This window comes from Pygoscelis adeliae, unplaced genomic scaffold (assembly GCF_000699105.1).
Source record: "Pygoscelis adeliae isolate BGI_AS28 unplaced genomic scaffold, ASM69910v1 Scaffold233, whole genome shotgun sequence".
NCBI classification, from domain to species: domain Eukaryota; kingdom Metazoa; phylum Chordata; class Aves; order Sphenisciformes; family Spheniscidae; genus Pygoscelis; species Pygoscelis adeliae.
The window spans coordinates 1,085,416-1,108,688 of NW_008824421.1; the positions used below are offsets into that span (position 1 = coordinate 1,085,416).

At 43.5% G+C, this 23,273-nt stretch overlaps 1 protein-coding gene across 1 annotated transcript in view; it reads left to right on the forward strand.

Moving 5' to 3' along the window:
- PLB1 (phospholipase B1) overlaps positions 1 to 20,545 on the forward strand; it is a 27,590-nt gene extending 7,045 nt beyond the window's left edge. The window contains exons 5-17 of the mRNA XM_009320908.1: positions 932 to 990; positions 3,728 to 3,786; positions 4,952 to 4,995; positions 6,245 to 6,344; positions 7,716 to 7,767; positions 9,678 to 9,758; positions 10,841 to 10,906; positions 11,457 to 11,551; positions 12,725 to 12,806; positions 14,145 to 14,249; positions 15,886 to 15,981; positions 19,519 to 19,593; positions 20,075 to 20,545. Coding sequence (XP_009319183.1) covers positions 7,720 to 7,767; positions 9,678 to 9,758; positions 10,841 to 10,906; positions 11,457 to 11,551; positions 12,725 to 12,806; positions 14,145 to 14,249; positions 15,886 to 15,981; positions 19,519 to 19,593; positions 20,075 to 20,296 — 870 coding nt within the window. The 5' untranslated portion in view covers positions 932 to 990; positions 3,728 to 3,786; positions 4,952 to 4,995; positions 6,245 to 6,344; positions 7,716 to 7,719 and the 3' untranslated portion in view covers positions 20,297 to 20,545. The remainder of the gene's footprint in view (positions 1 to 931; positions 991 to 3,727; positions 3,787 to 4,951; positions 4,996 to 6,244; positions 6,345 to 7,715; positions 7,768 to 9,677; positions 9,759 to 10,840; positions 10,907 to 11,456; positions 11,552 to 12,724; positions 12,807 to 14,144; positions 14,250 to 15,885; positions 15,982 to 19,518; positions 19,594 to 20,074) is intronic.
- Positions 20,546 to 23,273: the final 2,728 nt, after the last annotated feature.

Genomic DNA, 23,273 nt, shown 5'->3' on the forward strand with positions numbered 1-23,273 from the left:
AGCCCAGGCTGCCCTTGAGCTTCACATTCCCCACCAGCCCCTCCTTGTTGGTGAGAACAAGGTCCAGCATAGCACCTCTCCTCATTGGCTCCTCTACCACTTGGAGGAGGAAGTTATCATCGATGCGTTCCAGGAACCTCCCAGATTGCTTATGCCCTGCCGCGTTGTCCCTTCAACAGATGTCAGGGTCGTTGAAGTCCCCCATGCAGACCAGGGTTTGTGAGCGTGAGGCTGCTCCTATCTATCTGTAGAGGGCCTCATCCGCTCGGTTCTTCCTGGTCAGGTGGCCTGTAGCAGACCCCCACCGTAATGTCACCTGTCCCTGCCTTCCCTTTAATCCTGATGCACAAGCTCTCAGTTGGCTCCTCATCCATCCCCAGGCAGAGCTCCATGCACTCCAGCTGGTCATTGACAGAGAGGGTGACACCCCCTCCTCGTGTCCCCTGCCCGTCCTTCCTAGAGACCCTGTATCCCTCCATCACAACACTCCAATCATAGGAGCCATCCCACCACGTCTCTGTGATGCCAATAAGGTCGTAAAATAAGCAGCACAGTAGGAGCACTGTGTGTAGTTGGAAGGCTTTATGGGGAGATTGCTAATGAGAAGTATTGATCTACGACCCAAACCTGAAAATCAATTAAAAGAGATTGAATGTATGCATCCCTAAACATATCTAATCTGTTTTCATTTTTTTTCCTAAGCTGTTTTAAGTTCCATTTATTTCCTTGTTAGTTGAGTACACTGTTGCAAGCAAAGGCAAGTAGTTAACGCCTTTTGCCTAACTGACACACAGAACTTGAGGCTTGTTCTCCCTAAAAGTCTGTAAAAACACCATCAGGTTGGAACCAAAGACTTGGATCTTTATTCTGTTAAACAATATTTTGTGTCACTTATCAATAATCCTGCTTTTTTTCTCCTACTGTTTTTTAGTACATGAGCTACAACCTGCTGACATCAAAGTTATAGGAGCACTGGGAGATTCCCTGACTGTGAGTACTGCTGTGTTCCCACATTTAGAATGAGAAGAGCAATTGTTGATTTCTACCTAGATGTGGTTGTGTCAGGTATTATCAGATAGAAATCAAATTGCTTTGGCTTGGCAAAGCAAAACTCATCTACCTGTGTCCCTTTGCAAAGAAATAGCCTGAAGGGATATGAGTGACACTGGCAATTGTGTAATCCAGTAATGAATAATTCAGGCCAGAACAGAAATGGGATCACATTCTCTATTGCATGTAGTTTATTCGAGTGTCTTTGAAAAGGGAAATGTCTGCCTTATAAGAATAGTCTTTTCCGACATAAAAACAAGAGCAAGCAATTGGTGTTTTTCATGCAATGAGAAATCTTGATGAAAATTCCGATGGAAATAATTGATTGCAGAACGAAGTGCTTCTCACTTAAGATAATTCTGATACTTCTGTATTTCAGAATTTTGCTTTCAGATGTTGTTTCCTGGTTTAGGCATCTTCCAGTTAAAACTCTGATGTATTTCGTGTACCAAGAAATGCAAACGGAAAAGAAAAGACTAGGCACAAAAAAGAAAGGCTCCAGAAAAGAGTAGCAGGGAATACTACAGATCTGCACTGAAGTTTTCTGAGAAAAAGTTCCAGAATTACACAGCACTACAGAATTGTTCTGGCATGGGATGAAAGCAAACATTTGTGTCAACAGTTCCCATGAATTTTAGCTCCTGAGCTAGACCAGTGCTCATTCTAGCAGCTTCCGCTCCCGTAGAGATCAGAGGGAGTTGAAGGGACTGAAGCCCCTATAGATCAGGCTTATCTATAGGCAGGTGTGCATGTCTTCACCTCCTCCTTAGCTCTGAAACAGATTTTGCTTGACCTGATGTAATCCTGGCTTTTTCCCCCCACTGAGCTTTGAGCTTTTCTTAGAAGACCTCAGTAATGACCCTGCAAGTCTCCCTCTTATCCATTGCCATAACTCTTAAAATTAATTGCTTGATTTCCTCCCTCACATCTAGTGCTAGACATGTGCACTAGCACACATCTCTTCTTTTTTAAATTTTAATTCTTTTAGTACATAAAATCTCTCAGAGAGCCCTAGTCATAAGGGCCAGACTCTGATGCTTGAGGTCCCTGTCTCAAGAGCTGAGCAAGAGAGTTTTCATACTACCATTACTCATGCAGTTCGTATTAGTTGCCATTGCCACAGCAAGATATGACTGGGTTTTTTATTAAGGGGTTTATTGCTGGTGGGGGGAAAAAAATGACAGTTTCTTTTCTGTGCATACGCACAAACCCTCATAAGCGTGCGTGCACACACACAAAGTGCAGTACAGCCAGCAGCAGTGCATACTTTGTACTGCCTAACCATCCCTGGCACAGAGGGACTGCAGCAGCAAAGATCTGCCTTGGTCCACTAAGGCATTGATTTTCCTCCTGGTATTTCCCACAAGAGCCCTGAATGCAGTCAGTGTTTATGGCTGAATTGATACCAGGTCTTTTTGAAGAATACAAGATTAAGTGAAACCACTAAGAAACTATAAAGCTGCGGAAGAGCCCATTTTCATGATTGCTGTCCTGAATGCGAGTCAAGGTGCTGACCTTGCTAGAGTTCTGTCCCAGTCCTGTGAGCTACTCAAAATCATCACAAACCTTTTTGTTCTGATGGCTTTATTTATTTATTTGTAAAAGATGCAAAAGTTCACACTGCAGGAAGGCTGTTCTCAGTCTAGATGCAGTTGGAGATTAATGAAACATTGGGCAATTTAGTCATGTCACTGGCTAGAATGCATCTGTCTGACTTCTTAGCACCAATGCACAGTGAAAGCAATAGATATGCCAACACGCTTATCTGTATTGGCAAAAAAAATCCTGCCTACACCTCATCAAGTCTGCGTGTTAGACTAGCAGTCTGGGTCCAGCAGAGAAGTGGATTTTACACCAAAGATTTGTTTTCTTGGCAGATTAAAAAGCAGCTCCTCTACTGATTTATTTACAGCTAAGACTGGCTGGGAATTTTTCACCAGTGGGTTTTTTTTTTTCTGGATTAAGTCTCTCAAAAATCAGCTTTCTTCAGGAAATGCCAGGATGAAGCATTTTCCATCAGAAAAATCCAAACAAATACAAAGCTGTTATGTTAATCTGGGTCCGTAATGATGTCTCGTTGGGTTGCTTGCTAAAAGAATATTAGTAGTAGTAGTTCTAAAGCCTTATGTCCTTGACCTTACAGTCTGAAGCCCTCTGGCTGGAATATATCTCTTCTGATGTTCCATGATCTACTATCTAGATGAGCTGCTTTTGTGTATGAGGAGAAGCCTGTGAATTTGAAGCATGGGAGATGCAGGGCTGCCCAGAGGCCAGTGTGTGATGGTGAATAAGAATCATAGAATCATTAAGGTTGGAAAAGACCTCTAAGATCATCGAGTCCAACCGTCAACCCAACACCACCATGCCCACTAAACCTAAGTGGTCCCTAAGTGCCTCATCTACACGTCTTTTAAATACTTCCAGGGATGGTGACTCAACCACTTCCCTGGGCAGCCTGTTCCAATGTTTAACCACTCTTTCAGTGAAGAAATTTTTCCTCATGTCCAAAATGGACATGGACCATTTATGCTAAAACTGGGATATTGCAAAAGCTTGGCTGGATGCAGGGTAAAGTTACCACAATGCTTCAGCACTTTCAAATCATGATGTCTCTCTTACCTAAACTTGTAGCACTTTCTTCTAGTATTTTATAAATGATTCTTTCCATCCTTTCCAGACTGCAGTAGGAGCCAAAGCAACTGACCTACAAACAGACTGGAGGGGACTTTCCTGGAGGTGAAAATGCTCAATTTTCTCTTTCTCTATTTTTGTCCACAGACACAGTTAAAAGTGTGGGTCACCTGGTTGTGTAGTTACATACTTAAGTATGTAAGTGCAGGGGTAGGATGCTGAAAGCACGTATTGCTGGGTAAGGATTGGAGGAGTCAGGACTGGAAGAGAAAGGGGGTGATTCCTGGGGAGGGGGGGGATGTTTTTGTGCGGTTTTTGTTGCTGTTTTTTAACCAGGCCTGATTGCTACAAGCATGGTCCTGTGTGTCTGACAGTACTGCATTATTAATATGAGTGAATTCTTTCAGCCTCCTGCTAGCCTCTCTGGAGTTTATTCAAAGCATTGCTGTTGCTGTGATTATCTAATGCAGTGTCTAATGCCAGAGAGTCTGAGTGAGTGTGGATTGGCATGAACATGGTGAGAGCACTGCATGCATATTCAATGAAGATGTCCCAAACATCTTTGCTATTGCAAAGTGGACGAAGACAATACATGTCAGAGTGGGTGTGAATCTCAATATCCATGCTAGAGTGGAAGGAAACTGCGTGCTTCATATGGGCAGAAGTATGGTTGATAAGCGTGTGCGCATGTATACATTCTTTTCGTCATCCTTTCTTCCCCCCTTGTGTGTATCTGCAGGCATAGATGCCTTCAGGAGGGGCTGACAGAAGTGGTGCAAGAATGTATTGACTATGCACACAGACAAGTTTTGAATGGTAGAGGGAGAGGCTCATTTCATAATCGACATTGCAGAATCCCAGATAGGTGGTTAATGAGCATTTAATGCAGTCTGTCTTTTATGCATAACTGCACGCAAATGTAGTTTCAGCAAGGTCACTTGGAGCAACTTTGGTGAGGGACTATGCCTTTCTATGATGGGCATCCCAGCATGTCTATATGAAAAATCAGTTCTCCCAGTGTGCTCTATTCCTGGTCTGGAGGCATAGCTTCTACCTTAGCTGATGCCCTGCTTGATTTAACGTGAAATCTCCTTTCAGTACTTTCCCTGAATTCTTGTGGTTTATCTCCTTAGTCCTGTTTGAGGTTAGTCTGTCTTTTTTTTTTTTTTTTTTTTTTCCTTCCTGGGCTGCTACAGCAACATATGGTGACAATAAGACAGATGGTTGCAGGATTAACCCTACTTGGTGATTTTGTTCTTTCCCTTTGTAGTATTGGAGGTGATGAGACCCTGGAGACCCAGACTACTTTACCCAGTGAGTATCCTGGAAAATCAATTGAGAAAAGCAAAAGGCGAGTATTACTCTGAAAGTAGTCTAAGTGGATGCTAGGAAACATCTGGAAATGGTCATGCTTTCCTGGCAAACAGTGGGGGATGCCCATCTATTGTGGATGTGAGCAGTTCATGTGAGCCACAGCTGAAATCCACACTGACCTGACTAGCTGTAAAGTTGATTCAGGCCCTCCACATCACAGGACCTGCATGTGGCTGTATCGTTCTTTTGACAGAAATGATTAGGAGTAAATGTGCTGAAGGTGACAGAAGTTCATGGCAGACCTGCTCCTCCCGTATTTCATTTTGTGCTTTCCAGTGACTGACTGTAATGGCTGTGGGCAAATGAAGGGTTATGAAACAATTAGCAGTCCATCTAGAGAGGGTTGTTGACAAGATTATGGTTCCTCCTGATGATTTCAAGTTGCTACACTGCACTGAAAAAAACTCTAAAATTACTATAAATTTCTTGTCCTAGTGTTCTGTGTAATCAGTCCCTGTAGTTGTCATAGAAAGCATTAAGTGGTCAGTGTGACCCTAAATTGGAGGGGACTTGGTTCACAATGGTTCATCTATTTGTATGTGATCCACGCTGTGGAGCAGTTTGACAATACCTGACATTGTTGGTAATAAAATCTGATATGCTTTGTCTTGTACCACGCACATTGCTGTGTTTAAAGAAAAATAGAAGGCGCATTTCATTTATGCATTATAAATGAGACTCTATAAAGAGGTTTCAGACAGCACTACAGACACAGTAACAATAACAGTTTTCAGACACCACGCTTCCCCACTGAGGGTTTCGGTGAAATCTAGAAATGTGAATAAAATTCACTTCTCTGCAATAAATATTATTATCTTGATGGGTAGCTGGAGGAGTGGGAGGTAAAGGGCCATATTTGGAGCATCTGCTCCTGGTACATGAAGGAAAGTAACCGTGATTACTCTGGCACTCAGATTCAAAACTAGTGAGTTGCCTGGGACCTGTGCATCTCCTGGACTGCCAGACCCTGGCTCCTCAAGGCCACGGAGAGAAATAGTTGCAGTGCTGAAGTTTGGACAGTAACTAGAGTCTCCAAGACAGATGTGTCTATAGCTTCCGTAAGGTCACAGTGAATGGGGGGAAAACCCAGGTTCATATTCTCACCACTCGATCGGCTTGCACTTCTGGGGGAGCCAGCGCTGCCAGTTGTACTGTGGATGGTTAAACACTGCGTTTTTCTCTTTTTAAGATATCTTGAAAAAATTCAATCCGAACCTCTTTGGCTTCTCCACTGGCAGCTCTAAGGAAACAGCTGGATTCAACATTGCAGAGAGAGGTGCCACAGCGCGGTAAGCACAATCACAACCAAGAAAGGGCAAAGGGGTGAGAACTGATGGACTGGCAGATTATGTTTGAACCGCATGTCAAGGTTGAGTTAATACTTATGACCTTCTGATCTGAGGTTTTTAATTTTTTTTTTAATTATTTTTTAAAATTCAGTATTTGGGGGATTTATTTGTGTCTTTTTCTAAATTAGGGACAGAGAGAAACTTCCTTTCTTCATTTGACCTCTGCCCAGAATTTCTGAGCCAATGCCTTAGTTATGCTTCTTATTCTACCAGTACCTCTTCAGTATGCAGGTCCCTGATTCACTGTCAGGCCATATCTGCAATGAGAAAAAATTCATGAGCATCTCATTTATTCCTTGATTTCTGGGAAATGTGCCTCAAACTAACAAATAGAAGCCCACTGCTACCCTCACGGCATTAAAAACTATCTGTGTTTGCAGTGCAAAGAAAAAGAACAGAATGAGCAGCTGGGAATTAGTTCCTTTCTCCTCCTGAAGAAAAACTTTACTAGTCTGTTAATAACAGAATGTGTAAGAGTTTGTATTGCATATGCTGTGCCTGCTCTATGGATACTCATGGAATTCACTTCCAAGACTTTCTGTGACCCCTTTAACAGTCATTAAATTTACTGCAAGAGAGTTTCAGAATAGCTAGCAAAGCCTGTGTAACTACTAAATACTTCATGTGTGCCCTGAGCAAAGACTCAGGGTGATGAGTATGGTTGTGGGAGTGCAAATAATGTAACCGCATTTGTGTAGGTGCTGGAGAGAGGCAGGGCTTGTTAGCTGAAGCACAGTCTCATGCTAGTATATCAGGAGCTCAAGTTTCCAGCTGGTGTCTCAGCGTGGTTTGTGCTTCACTTCGTGGACGTTGCATCCTGCCCAGAGCTGGACTGGGACTCTCCGGTCTGGCAGTTCCGCAGTGTAAGCAATATCTTCCAGCCATAAGACAAGCCGTAGGAATTTAAGGCCAGATCAGGAAGGCTGGTTAGGTGCCCAGCTTCTGTCTAAGCACCAAACTCCCCTACTAGATTTCAGAGGGAGTTATGCAACTAAATGTGTCTGTGCATCTGGGCATTAGTGGTTTTCTCCAAATAAAATGCACTTAAGCCAACTCTGGGATGGGAAGAATTCATCCCAGTTGCCTGCCACTTGGCAGCCATCCTAGCTGAAGCCCTTTCAGATGAAATTATTCACTTGTGCAACTGCTGCTGATCTTGGTCCTTCTATGTTTGCTCATCCTTTTGAGGCATCGCTTTCCCTGTACTGATTTCTGCTGATCCTAAGATTCCCTGAAATGAGGAATGGGAGATCAAGAAGATTATGTGCTTTCAGAACATGCATCTAAAATGCTTCTGTCCTCTCTCTACAGCAATATGTCAGCCCAAGCACGTGAATTGGTGGAGCTAATGAGAAGCAGCTCAGTAAGTGGAACTTGGGCCACCCCTCAGTGCTCCCGTGGCCTCTGGGAGATGACTTTAATTGATGGGATGCTTGAGTAGTGAAGAGTGCTTTACTGATGGAAGAAAAGTCAGTGTCCTTGTCTCTGGTGTGCTTTCCAAGATGAATGTGCCAGGGATTAGCCTTTAGGAGATGATAATTTACCTATACAAATCCATACAGGTAAGGTACAAATACACAAGGCAGAGACTAATGTAGGGTGCAGTGCGGCCAGGAGTTGTAATGATGGTAGTGAGGAAGAGGAGAGATCTGAAGGCTCTGGGGAGATCACAGGACTCCTTAGTTGAACGGCAGCATTCAAAGTGGAGGTCATAAAGGCTGAGTGTAAAATCGCTGGAGCGGGCACCCGGTGACCACCATGAATCACGCTATTCACTCTTGGGTCTGGGAAATGGCAATACTGGAAAGGGGGACAACTGAAGTCTTCCCAGGAAGACACAGAGGGTCTCCCAGGAGATTAGGCCCTCTGAAACTCTGGTTCTGAACAGGCAAGTGATTAATCAGTGGCCAGAATCCTCAGGGCTGGGTGAATCCCTGTCATGCCACAAGCTTTTAGGGAATTAGTAGGGGATCTAGCATTGTGGACCAGTCTGCTGTGCCAGCTCCACTGAGGGCTACAAAGGGCACCAAAAGGGTGACCCGCTTTTAATTCAGTAGCTGCTGCTGCAGTTTGGGGTGGGGGGAGGAAATCTGGGAGAAAACCAAGGCTGCCCTGCTCCAAGTGTTGGCTGAATTTGAGCGGATGATAGTCTGGGTGTGAGCTGTTGGTTCAGGGAGAGCACCCTGTAAGGGAATGGGAGTGCCTGGTGCTCCTTGGCTCAGGCTGAATGGGAAAGGAAGGTACCGAACAAGCAGGATTTGTCAAAGCATGCGTCTCTCTGTGCCAGCACTCTTGATGGATGCTGCATGCTAGTCCCACTGTCAGTTACTCTGCATTACCGCTTGTTTGGCAGAGTGAAGGGAGCTGGCATGGCTCTTCAATAAAATAGTATGTGGCTCTAGAGCTTTGTTTTATTCACTGCTTTTTATGCATCTTTTAAAAAGGGGATGAGGGAAGTCCCTGCCACACTTTGCCTCTTCATGAAAGGCTTTCTGAGCAAAGTGCTGGTTAAGGAGGAGAATTCAGACCTGTGGGTGATTCCCAGGCCCTTCCTCTATTTGTGGGATCCTTTTGCAGATGTTTGTTATGTAAATGCACCACACTAAAAATAGTTGCCTTTGATTCCTTTCTTTGTACTGAACGTTACAAAATGTTTTGATGAGATCCAGCTCTCAGCAGCGCCTATTGTTAGCTTGCAGTGACGTGGATGCTGCAGCTGCCCTTATATGAGCTCAGTGAAGTCACCAGCCTCCTGGACTCTTCTATTTTAACCCAGCTGTCTGTTCCCTGGGGTGCCCCTCGCCCCTCCTGGCCGTGGGGTAACACTTGCCCAGCTGGCAGGGATCCCCAGCAGCTCCAGTTCCACAGCTCCATGAGTCACTCCAGCATCCACTCCCACATCTCTTTGTCCCCACACTGCCTGCAGTGTTCAGCCACGGCTGGCAAATCTCTCCTGTCCATCCCTGTCCTGAAGCTAACATTCATTTAGGCACGCTTGCTGCCACAGACACATTTCTATGCTCAGCTACCCTGACAGATCTGGTCTGCTGAAGGGGATTTCCTTACGAAAGCCAAGGTGAATTGCAGCTAGACTAGCAAACGGTTCACATTTTTCCCCTGGACAGATGCCTTTCTTCTGCCATCTTAACTCAGCATGCCTCCTTTTCTCTGTTCTGCCATGTCGTCTGTACCCTGTTTACCCCCATTTGTGAATGTTACCTCTGCATGCCTAAGCAATGGATGATGCAATCTGTTTATTTTATGTGCCACTAGAATATTAATTTCAAGGAAGATTGGAAGCTGATCACTGTCCTCGTTGGAGGCAATGACCTATGCCAGTACTGCTTGGACAAGGTTTGTATCTCCGAATTAGGCATGCTCATCCAGGCACTTGGCAAGTGACCAGCCCTGAAAATTTAACCTTTCTCCCTCTGTGAGCCAAAGCTCCTCTTTGTTTAAAAAGGAACAGGACTTAGAAGTCCTGTTCCTTTCATCCGTATTGTATCAGAAACAAGTGCACAGCTTTTAATATTGGGGCACTGTAGCTCTGGAGTAATGCATTATTTAAGAACCAGCAACCTGCCCCATATTGAACAAAACACCAAGGATAAACTGAAGAGCTCTCCCAGCTTAACTGGACAAAGCAATCAAGACAGCGTGGTGTCTTAGGCATGTTCTGGGGACACAAGTGAAGTTTTATTCTGGAAAGCATCTCCACGCAGTAATTACTGAGGATGCCTGATTCTTGCTTCAGAATGACACCAAAAGAAATAACATCACTTTATAGTGAAAAAGATGTCTTTTATTTAGCTATCAGTGGTCATCCCCTCTGAAAAGGTTCCTGTGGCACAGACTGGGGGTCTGGACCCCAGCTCATTGAAACGACCGGGGACTGTTCTCTCAGGTTTGCTGCTGCCTGGAGCCTTTGCCCCCACAGCTACACCTCTATAACTACAGTCACAAAGTCGTTTTTCCTATGGGTTTTGTGGGGCCTGGCTGCCTTCGTATCAATTTCCCCAGATTGGCAGTTTAAAAAAAAAAAAAAAGTATCACTGTTCATAAGGCAAACTAGTCTGGTCTGAGTCCCATAAAAGACAACATGAAATCCAGAGATGTGATTTATGTAGTCACTCATCAGGCAAAGACTCTGCCAAGAACTATTATATACCTCAGGATTTTCTACAGAGATTAAGGGAATATATTAGTGACATAGAAAGACAAGCACTATATAACCTGTGTGCATGTGGCAATAAACCTCTTGATCTGAAAATATATCTGCCAACAAAGGCAAAAAGGAGCATCAAGTCGGTGTATCTTCTCACGGACTGCCTTGCAACTAGAGTCTGGGGACTCCTTTGCGCAGGCAAAACAGTTAAACTTCTCGGTTCCTGAAAGAAGACTGATACAATATTTATTTATTTTTTTTAATTACACAGGAAACCTATTCAGTGCAAAAGTATGTAAAGCACCTTCAGGACACTCTGGATATTTTCTATGAGGAGGTAAGCTTTTAAGATACCCTAGCAAGCTATGTTCCTGGCAAGCACACTGATGTTTTTCTCACCTCTGATAGACTGTCAGTGATTATGTTTCATACAAGGTCATCTTCCAAATAGCTGGAATCAGACTGCTCCTCAGCGCTGCATTTCAGCAACTGTATTGGATAGTGCCCTGAGAAAGTGGGCTGTAGTTCCAGGAAAACTGTGTATTTCACAGTATTTTTGCTGTGGACCAAATATAGCACGACCCTACTGCCAGTTTTGATGGCTAAACCAACTGTACAATGTTTCATTTACCCTAGAGAAAATGGAAATGTCCCAGGGAGTGAAGCAGCATTTCAGCTAGCTTGTACTAGCTGTCGGGAATTTTTTGGCTGACATCCACTGTATGTCTCCCTCCCCCTCCCTTTATACATAATCCTTGCACATGCCATTGGTTGCAGTCGGTGCCGTTTGCACTGACTCCCTGACCCTGCGGATGGCACTTCTTTCTCACTTTGTAGTGGTATCATGTTCTGTGACTTGGTATGTCTGGTGGTTATAATCCCTGCAGCTCCCAAGAGTCTTTGTCAACATGGTGGAGATACTAGAGATTTCTGGACTGCGTCAGGTCGCAGCAAGCTCTTTGGGGTGCGCTTTGACAGCAAAGTAAGTAAGCAAAACAGGTCTTTGCCTTTAAAGTGCTACTTTTTTGGATCAATCTAAATTGCTGCTACAGAAGGACATCTACACTGAGCTTTCCAAGCTACTTTCATTGCTGCCTTTACTTGATGCACTAGTTCCCATCAACTTTCTACTACTTCTTCCAATACTTCAGCGAAAAGGCATGCACCTGTAGATAGCAGAGTCATCACTTTTCTTCTCAGCTCTAAGGCAGCGTGTCACAGCACAAGTCACCATATAATTGCTGTACTACCGAACTTCAAAGCCTTTTTTGCCCAGCCACTCACTGCTCAGCAGCACAGGCTGATATCTCTGACACCTCTCCTTGTATTCAGTGCCGCATTACCTATGGTGCAGGCTGGGCTGCATACAGCAGAGTGCACAGCCAGGAACTGTTTCTCACACCTAATGGAGGAGACCAAAGTCCTAACTCAAAGAAGATTGAGGGACTTATTTTAGAAAGCAGCAGCTGTGCCTTTACAGGAGTCAGCGTGGACATGAAAAGGCTCTTTAGTCTAGTGGAGAAAGGTATAACAAAGACCAGGTGGTTGGAAGCTGTTGCCTAATGAATTCAAATGAAGTTAGGCACAGATTTTTAATAATAGAAGCTATTAACTACTGGAACACACTAGAAGGGAAAATAGTGAATTGACTGTATTGCTTGATGTCTTCATATTCATTCCAGGCACATTCTTAGAAGACGCATTTCAGTGAAGCACAAGTTATTACCTCTTGATATGGGGGTAACAGAATGAAACACAGTGGTCTGAGGAGTCAGACTACATGAACAATTTGTCTTTTCTATCTTTAAACCCCCAGATTTCTGAAACTCTGCTGTAAGTCTGTATGTAGGGTTTTTTTAATTCTAACACATGTGATTTCCTGCTAATGTGTGGCATATTAACCACTTCTGTGTCTGACTCAGAGTTGTGGATCCTGCAGCTCTTACTGGCTGTGACAGGTGTTCACTTTGAAAACTAAGTCAATAGGGATTTTTTTCTGAAGTATCTGTCCATCTCTAAGCCAACGAGGTGGCTCTCCTTCTGCATGTGAGCTTTGAGCACCTATCCTGAGCTTCTTGAAGCAGGCACACATTGCTGAAGAATTGCGTAGGCTATTCCAGGTTGGCTTTTAATTCTAGTATTTTTTTTGTTGAAGGAAAGTTTGCCCGTGTTTTTTAAACCCTGAGGAAAACTCTTCTGAACTACAAGAAATTAAAAGAGTTAACAGAGATTTTCAGGTAATACCTTGATTCTGTAAATGGTCATCTTCACTTGTGTCTCTTTATATTGCTTCCCTTCCTCTCATGCATATCCTCAGCAGGACAGAGAGGGATGACTGGGAAACAGCTTTGCTACAGTCTAACTAAACCCCTACCCAGCTAACTGGTTAGCAGCAGTGCAAGTCTTTCCCCACTGCCTTACAATTTGACCTCGGTTCTGAGCTGGAGGCAGATTGAGGCTGATTCTGTTTCCAGGTGCTGTTTTGACAGCTGAAAAGGAGTTACTGGTGATGGCTGTTTTGTTGATATGTGTTTGTCCATTATGAATCCAATGAATAGCTCACATGAATTAACGTGTCACTGCAAGGGTGACAGATTACCTTGCGTCAGCTGCTTTGTGGTAACTCTTAGCAGGGAAAATGAACTAAACCAACCTGATATTCCTCTCTTTTGCTAAGGGCTGAGAGTGTGCACACAGATAGCTTACCATGGGTCAGCTTGCTATCTAAGAGTAACTTTTCATAGCCTTGGGCATAAAATTGACTCAAATTTAACAAAGGCTATAAATAGCTAATGGAGCTATTGGAGAAGGTTTTTCCATCATTATTCCTATGAATACAGGAATCGCTGTATCAGTTCACGTTATGTTCTCCAGTCCTCCATTCTGGCTCTGGCAGTTGATGTTGTCTGATGAATCTGACAATGCTCAAAAAATCCATCTTGGAAAACACTTGTATAAACCTATCCAGGGGGTATTTTCCTTAACTAAGGAAGTGGGGTTAGGAATGTTTTGAGATATGACCAGGAGCATTAGAATTTATACCCATAAGCTGGCAAGTAACAATGAGATGTTTATTATCTGTATGAATGTCTATTGCCATAGTTTTCAAAAGTGGCAGGTGATTTTTCAATGCTTAAGTTGTATTTTACTTCAGGCACACCTTTCTGAAAAATCAAGCGAGCTTCAGTCTCAAGTTGGCCTTCTGGACTCATTTGTCACTTCTAAAAATTTTGGCCTTATGCCTTTTTTTTTTTTTTTAATTCTCTGTAAATTTTAATCTCATTGTGATTGTGCAGCACTGATTTCTATAAGTAAGGTACCAACTACTTTTTTTTTTTTTTAATTAAGCAATTATCCCAGTTTCTGTGCATTTTCCTCATGAAAATCTCTTCATGAACCGAATTATTTTCTTAGCCGTTCTCTGGACTGCTTTAAACTATTCAGCTGCATTTATACTAATAATTTATGGCTTCCTACATTGAAAGAAGTGTAATATGCATGTTTTTGATAGCTGGCAAATGTTAGATGAACCTTGTAAGTAACTTTTCTGTTTCCAACCGTGCAACTCCATACAGGCTGAAGCCTTACAGCTGATCAACAGCGGTCGGTACGAGGAGCGTGAGGACTTTGCAGTTGTCATGCAGCCTTTTTTCCGAAACACCTTGTTGCCCCTGGATAGCGTGAGTCCTGTTTTTCTTTCCCATTATGCAAGGACCAGTATCTTGATTTCCCTAAGTGAGTAAAATCCATGCTGCAAGGACTGTGTTTTCTTCTCTTTGCACAGTCTAGCGGCACAGGGTGGAACCTGCAACAAGAATGACAGAGGAGAAGACAGGAAAGACTGTGCTGCCTGTGAATCAAAATGGCTTTAGGAAACATTCGTAGTGTGCACACATTAAACCTAAGCACCCTCTGGCTTCCTCTAAACTGCGTGTTGCTTCCCCTGTCAAGGGGCTTTGTTGGCATTCACCAAGATTTTCTTCTGATCTAGGTTATGGAATATGTTCAGGTTTCCTTCACACGGAGACCAGCACTTGCATGCCTGGCTCATCCCAGCCTGGAAACAGGAAGCAGCCTTTGAAGCCAAACACTGATTCTCCTTCTTTTCTCCAGCCTTAGCATTATGTATGCTGTGTAGTTAGGGATACAAGTATTTAGCGTGAATCCTGATCAAAACCACCCAGTTTTGCATAATACTGACCCTTTTGTCACATCATCCCCATTTTGTTCTGGCAGACTTCAAGTCAAAAGAATGGTCACCATACAGGTAGTGATGAGGCAAATTCTCCCTCAGACAGACATTTGCCACAGCTCGATAAGCCCACAGTTTTTAATGTTGCCTGAAATTCAGCACTGTCGTGGTTTAACCTCAGTCGGCAACTAAGCACCACGCAGCCGCTCGCTCGCTCCCTCCCCCCGCCCCCCCCCGGTGGGATGGGGGAGAGAATTGGAAAAGCACAAGTGAGAAAAACTCGTGGGTTGAGATAAAAAAAGTTTAATAATTGAAATAAAATGATAATAATAATAATATAATAATAATAATAATAATACACAAAGCAAGTGATGCACAGTACAATTGCTTACCACCCGCCGACCGATGCCCAGCCAGTCCCCGAGCAGCGGCCCCCCCGGCCAGCTTCCCCCAGTTTATGTACTGAGCATGACGTCACATGGTATGGAATGTCCCTTTGGCCAGTTTGGCTGTGCCCCCTCCCAGCTTCTTGTGCACCTCCAGCCTTCTCAGTCGGTAGAGCATGGAAAACCAAAAAGTCCTTGGCTAGTGTAAGCATTACCTAGCAACAACTAAAACATCGGTGCCTTATCAATTTTGTTCCCATCCTAAATCCAAAACACAGCACTGTACCAGCTACTAGGAAGGAAATTTACTCTATCCCTGCCAAAGCCAGGACAAGCACAAATTTCAACACCTGAAAGGTTGTAAGTCCAAATTATAGAAGTTTAACAAGCAAGAATAAGCAGTTTTCTATCAGTTCTGTACAAGGTGGAGTGTGGGTCAATGGCAGTGTCCATGTAAGAGCTGAGACTGTTGGTTTAATGATAAGTTTACGTTTGTTATGAAAACCGTTGTGTCAAGTTGAGCAGGCTGCATTACACAGAAGGTCTCAAGTTGCAGTAATCAGCCCACAGTTACGAGTACCTAAGTTTATTTGCAGTGTCAAAATATGAGCATATTGCCTTTAGGAAGATACCAAAATTGTGAAGTGGGTATGCCAAGTACAGTGCACTATTAGATATAATATGTCTCATCTCAAAAGTTGAAATGTGCTGAGAAACACATTTTTGCTTTTATCACAGAACGGCAAGCCAGATCTGAGTTTCTTTGCTGCAGACTGCTTTCATTTCAGTGTAAGAGGCTACGCTGAGATGGCCATGGCTCTCTGGAATAATATGGTAAGAGGTTACAACCTTGATCCCTATGTGTTTGTGGTAGCAGTCCCTGCAAAAGATCATGAGAAAGGTGTCTGAAACAAAACAGTAAGCAAGAAATGAAATTGATATCCTAACAGGAGGGGGGCTGCTCAACTCTGAGACCCTTCTCAGTCTGCATTGCTTAGGAACACAATCCAAAACGGTCGTGTTGCATAAAACAGTGTAAGTCTTTGCTTATTCAAAATAAGAAATCCTGAGAGTCTTAATGTAATGAAAAATTCCCTTCTGGTTTGGTAAATAACTTGCATTAAAGCAAAAAATCAGCCTAGTTAAACTGTCAGTCCTCTAGGTTTCCTGAAAATGTCTGTTAAATGAGCTTGCCCTTCTTCAGTGAATTCTGTTAGATTTATTAGGAAAACATACATGTGATTGAATTCTTGCTGCCATTAATAGTGTGGACATGTTGTACCACCCACTCTAGTATCTGAAGCAATTCTAGTAGAGTCACTGAAACTAATGGGGGGCTGAAATCACACCTATGATGCCTCTGCTTGCAGTCACATTCCTTCTGTCATTTTGGGGGAAATGATAGCTTTTGAATAGTGCTGGAAGAGTGTGTAAGAGACACGTGCTGGACTAGATAACTCCAAGGTCACAGTTGCTTTCAGAACCATGATGTTTCCCATGGTGGAAGGAAGACTATGGCATTTTCATGCCACAGTGACATTTCCTCCTCTGGTCTCATAAACACCAGTACCCAAACACATTGTGGTAGCAGAAATCCTGTATCCTGGTTTGTACAAGAAAGAAGCATAAATGGAGGGGAATTTCTTCTCATTTTAAGTAAAAGTTTGAGCAAGATAAGAAACATACAGGATACTCCAGAATGAACTTGAGCACAAGGACTGGGAAATGCAGGGCAGAAATTTGCGCAGTTGCCCAGTATAGCATATGACATGTAGGTTCAGGGTTATAGAAAGCAGATGATGTACAGCGCGTGCACATGCTCTGAGTAATTGATTTGTGCATGCACAGCAAATCTGCCTGTTTTCTGTCAGGCTTCCCTGTCTGGGACTCCAGATGACAGCAGTCTGGTAGGCTTCATTGTGCGGTAGCTCGAACAGGGCTGATGGTGGCCCAGAAATCCCAGGCAAATGTAGAAAACATTCAAACTGAGCATGGCTGCAGGTTTCAAGAAAAAGAGATGGTACCTGGACATATGGTAGCCTTAAATTTGGCTTCTGTTGCCACGTGGTGTTCCTATTGGCCATTACTCATTCCTGAATCACCATGAGTCCTTTTTCTATGCCACCGGAGTTTTATTCTGTCCGGACTGTCACTCATTTCCTACGCATGTAAAGATATTGACACAAAGCTTTCTACTGGGGTGGCACGGATCGGGTTCTTACTGATGCGAAGCGCGACTATTCCCTTCCGTAGAGATCTGTCTGTCTATGCCAACTGAAGATTTTACTGTTTACTATTTAAATCTAGTTCTTGTAAGACGTCCCTGCTTTTCACTCACAGTCCATGTACGGCGAGGCTGTGCAAGCTTACTGTAAGGCCGTATTGTTTCCCTGTTCCCTGAAAAGCTCAGCAGGCTGTAGGCTTATGGCCAAATGACATGGATTCTTGTCAGTACACGTAAAGGGCCAGACTGTGCCTGGCCACTGCGTGGGTATGCAGGGACGGGGATGGCTTAAGGAGCCTCTCCCTCACTATGATGTTCTTTGCCCTTTTTGCTTCATGTAAAGCAAAGCACGCTCCTGCTCTCTGAAGTCAGAGGATTCTGTAGTCTTAAGGGGCCCCCACGGGTCCCAAATCCACCTCATCAGTCCCCTGGCCCAGGAGAAGAGCACACGGACAGTGTGTTTAGCTTGTGTTCTGCCTCCATGTTTGCCACATGCTCTAGAGGAGCTGTGTGTTTCTTCCAGAAGTTGCCCTGTACACTACTTATGGACATGGGGATACTGTCATCTTCAAAGCTCAGAAGCTAATGCTCCTGAGGAACAGATTGCATAGAGATGAAGCAAGCACAGCTGGCTACAGAATTTTGCACCTTATCATCCTTTGTGTGGGCTCTGCACTAGACTCCTTACCAAGTGCCCTGGCACGGGGAGTATTACAATTATCTAGAAATAACCAGTCATACTGTAGACAGAATGCTACAGGATATGAGCCACGCATCTTGCAAATAACCACATCAGAATTTGAGCTGTTCCCTTTAAGATGCAACGAAACTACCAAATTCAGCCTTCACAACATTAGCTGGTGGGCAGGCCAAGTGATTCAGACTCTTATGAGAGTCCAGCAGGACCCCACAACAATCAGCAAAACTTGGCATTCTGTTTTGCTTCGCATCTTCTCTCCACTTGCTAGCTTTCTTCCCTTCCCTAGTCATATTTTGCCATGGTTCATCTCTCTTAATTTTTCAGCCTTTACTTCCTTTTTTCTTTTTTTTTTCTTTTTTTTTTTTTTACTGAACTAGCAAGAGAAAGTATTCCCAGTGTTTCCATACGGAAATCTTATGAATAGAATTTGTTTTCTCTGTGTTGTGTTGGGTTTGTTGTGGTATTGTTTCTCTCCACCATACAGCTGACACTTTAATCACTTGAGGACCGTAAATGCACGTATAGACAATAGCAGAAGCACCAGCACTCCTCTGCGCTGTATTCCCAGAAGTGCTGGATGACAACTCTGCGGTTCTCTATGGGCCAATCCTGAAGTCATTACTTCAGGCATGTCCATACACAGTTGTAAACACTTCAGTTAACATGACTGAGCAAGCCTCTACTCGTTAGCTTAACTATGGTAACCAATGGTACGTGCACTCCTAGCCAACCACAAATGCTATGCTATTAGCCTGGACATATTTTGAGTTTGAAATGGACTCGGGGTGAGCTTATGGTTAGCTATTGCAACTTAGCTGACAATTGATAGTATAAAAAGCTCTATTTAACTCACTTCTTGCAATCTTGTGAACTTAGCCTCAGCTAAAACTCCCAGGGAATTTCTTGCCTGAGTGAAGACTGCAAAGATTGGCACCGTCTCGTCCTGTCTCTGTAACTCCACGTCATTTCTGAAGTCAATTCCATCACCGTGACACCTAAGCATCTTTCTTTCAGTACTGTGCTAAGTAACATGACTAACATCTGTTGTGTGTTTTCTTTTTTTTTTCTTTGTGGTTTATACTGTCATTTGAGATGTGTATGTGGGAGAACTGGGTGTATAGTGAACCTCTTTGTTTTAGCAGAATATTTAAAGTATGTGATATTCAGAGTTATTTTCTCCTCCGCTTAGTGCAAAAGGAAGAAAGGTTTCTCCTGTTCCTTGCTTCTTGAGGCAGTTTTTCTGCAGACGGTACATCAGATTCTCAATGTCTTCAGTTCATGAGTGTTAAAATGTTTGGAAACTTTCCTGTGATGTACCTTCTACCACATTTCTTCATTGCGGCAAGGACCAAAAGATTGGATAAAAAGTTGTAACCACCCAAGTCAGGAGGGTCTGAGGAGGAAAAAAAATCATCATGATGTTCACTATTGCTTTTCTCTTCTTCAGCTGGAGCCAGTTGGTGAAAAGCAGACTTGGAACAACTTTACCCATGACAGATTAAAACTCAAGTGTCCAAACCCTGTAAGTAAAGGCCAAGATGTCCACACTCTCCATTAATCACTTTTTTCTCCTTTCTTTTTATTGGTAAAATTCTTTAAAAGAGTATCTTTGTGAAGGCTTTAAATAGCTAAAAGATACTCCTGTTTTGTTACACACAGGAAAACCTACTTTAATGAAAAAAAAAAAAAATTATCCTCACTGCAGTGGAAAGCCTCTCATTTAAGCCAGTTTTAATGAGTCTATGCATTTCCATTTGGTTGTCTGCAGCAAACAAATTGGGAAATGATGCCATCACTCTCTGAGATGGCTCCTTTTTTTGTTCTAGCAACTTTCAGGCAATAGGGCAGGAAAGAGTTTGAGCTAATATAGACAGAAGGCAGAAACAGCTGGTAGTCTGTCTAAAGATTGACAGTTCCTCTCTGGGAAGGGGTGATGGCATATTGTCTGAATGCTGCCTGTTGAGTGGTCTGTGGTCAGTAAAACCTTTGCTCTCTCTTTGTAGGAGAAACCCTTTCTTTTCACGCTGAGAAATAGTGGATTCAGAAATTCAGATTTCAACTTGAAGAAAACCGAACCTTCAGTCCCCTACTGGGCTGTCATTGTGGCTGCAGTAGCTGGAGTCCTGGTGGGTTCTTTACTCATCTGGCTTGTGTCAGGAAGAGGAGCCAAGAGGCGCCAACATGAGACTGACACAGAAAAGAACATTAAAACGACATCTCTGTAAAGCAAGTGGAACAAACATCTGTCTCTGCTGAGGCTGCTCTCTGGTGTGACGCAGAGAGCAGCAGAATAAAAAAACTTGGATATAAATGAAGCTGCTTGGTTAGCCAGGGATTTTGGGGCCCAATAATCTTGATCAGAAATGTACTGTAGAGTGAGCTTCTGCAGGTCAGTCAAGTGGAGGATGAAGTTCGAAGCGCTGAACCTTTTTCATTCTGGGATGCAAATCTCCGTTTCATGAATATTACTCAGGATGTCAATTGCTTGACTGAAGTGAGAAAACTTGTTCATGCATCTTGGCACCTTAATGTGCATCTGCCCTTTTTTCTTATAAAACTGTATATAAAATGTTAGCTACAAGTCCATGATTGTGACCTGGTATTCTCCAATAGCAAGGTAAGTGAGATAAAAAAGAAAAGCTGGAATTTCACATTTTGGATTCCAGCAAGACCACCGAGTTGAAGGTGCTAAGGTCATTCTACACAGGCAAGTACAATGCCATGGAAACATGTTTAGGCCAACTTCTGAGCAACCCGGACCATCCATGTGGCAACCCTGGTGCAGTGCTGGGCAGCACAGCTAGAATAACTGCACCCTCTCCACCGCCTTGGACTCCAGGATCCACCCGTCTGGGACTGGACGTGGAGCTGGGCCATGCACGTCACCTCTCTTCTAGGGCTAAATAGCCCAGGGGCAGTCCCGTACCCTCCTGCCCACCACTGTACCACAGCTGGTTCCAGAATGACTCTTCCTGTGAAGAAGGAATTTCTTCACTAGTATGCAGTAGGGGGTCTAAACAAAAATGAGGTACCTGGCTGGCAAACTAGCCTGGCTTAACCCTTCTCAGATGACCTGTGGTGTGTTCAGGTCTCCCAGGCTGGAGTCTCCATGTCTGTTCTCCAAGGAAGAATTTGCAGGTTTTTTAAAAATTCTGATCAGGAGTTCAGAGATCTTTCCTGGAAATTAGACATTCCTTATTTTATACTTGCAAGTCAATTCACACGCTCTACTAGTACAGAAGATACTTCACAGGTTCTCTGTGATCTTGTTTTCCAAGATCTTTCTTATTCCTATGTCAAATACTTTACATTTTGATTTTATTGAAGCCAAAGCGTGGTTTGCACTGGTGTAATTTTTTGTGAGGTGTACTACATTTCCACTCCAGAAAAGCAAATGAGCAGAAAATTGAAATGTTTCAGAGAAGAAAGTGTTCTGGTGTTCCTAAATCTACTCATTATGCACACAGAAGGTATTCAGGCTCCTTCTTTTTCCATTTCACTCCTGTCATTGTCCTTGCTAAGATAAAAAGAGGTGGGTAAAATAAATACAAGTTGTATAGTCAGGTTTCAGAGGCTGCAGCTCCACTCACCTCTCCTTTGATCTGCACTCAAAGGTTGGGCTATTACTAGTAGGACTTTTATTTGCCTAAATCTTATCCACAGATGTGGGAGCTCTACATGCAGCCCCAAGTGGGGATATATTGGGAATGCAAAACAGAAGCATCTGCATCTTGTTTCAGTGCAGCACAGGCATCTCTGTTGCTCTTCCTGTCCCCATCTTCACTGTGGGTTGTTAACTATCTACCTGATATCCCAACTGCTGCTATTTATTTAGCTCAGTAAATGGAAGCAAACACAGCCTCAAACCTGCAATGCAGGAGACAAGATTTACTGTATTCCAGTCCATTCCACAGCACCTTCACCTCAGACATATTGGAAAATATAAGCCTCACAAGTGAGGAACCTGAGCAAATATCCCAGTGGATCATGAAGGCTGCAATCTCCTCTCATCCCTAAATGTTGTTTTTGTGGGTCCTCTTCCCTCCTGGGAGCCTGGATAGCTACTGCTCATACAGCCCTTGGCTTGGGAAGGAATAAAAAGATATAGTTCTCTGCAGAACCTTTCATCAGTACTAGGTATTTCAAAGGAAACTCAAAACAGTAGTTCAATGCTGATTTACCTTTCTAAATCATGTGTGCGTGCATGAAGTGGGGTGAGGGTCCTAGAGCATGAGTTAGAGGTACAAAATACTGCAGTTTCTCACATCAGGTTTGTCCTGCCTAGAGATGGGTACAAGTGCGTCTTGAGTTTCATGCTGGTGTCCCCTGCTATAATAACTAGACATTCCCTTTCCTCACGTAGAAAGCTAAATTTGTTTTGAGCTTCTGAAAGCCAAAACATAAGAGATGCAGCCAGTTGGGAAGTGAGGGTAAAGGTGGCTGAAGGATGCTAGACGGTAAATAATTCTTGCGCAGGAGCCAGGGTGACTCCACTTTGGACTGCAGATTCCCAGTTCCCTGTGGCATCCAGCTCCGTAAGGAATGCTGCCTTTATTGACACTTTTGGCATCTGAGAAGCCATCAAGCTTAAATTATATTGGCCCTGTGCTGCTTCTGCAGCAGGAGACTTTCCCCCTAGTTTCTGTAGCTGTGGTGTAGCTCCACTGCATTGCTATGGCAGGAGCACATAGGAGCTGGAGCATGAACTGGCAGGCTTCTCAGTCTATGGAAGTATCTTCTGGCATCTTGGTTATGTAGACTGAAGTATGTGATGAACTGCACTGACATTTAAAAAAACGTCAAGAATGATGCAGTTTGCAGCTGCTCCACAAGCAAAATTATTTCCTTGAAGATATTACTGCTGCGTGTTCCCTCTGTGCTCGTTAAGCGGAGGTAAGATTAAGCTGAAGTGAATGATAAATGATTAGGTCTGGATCTTAGTCTGGCTGCATTCAGCGTCACATTAAATCAGAAAGTAATCTGTACATCCTGTCTGTCAGTTGTCCATTCCCCCTTTTTTCTTTAATAACGTGCCCTTGGTTTCAAATGCCCTCATGGCATTTTTCCTCACTGGACCGCTGAGTAGGCCAGATCGCCTACTGATGCACAAAAGAAGAGAAGCTTAGGAGGAACTTCAAGTCTGTATGGAAAAATGCATTAAATGGATGCCATCTTAGCCCAGGATTTTGCTCTGGCCAACGG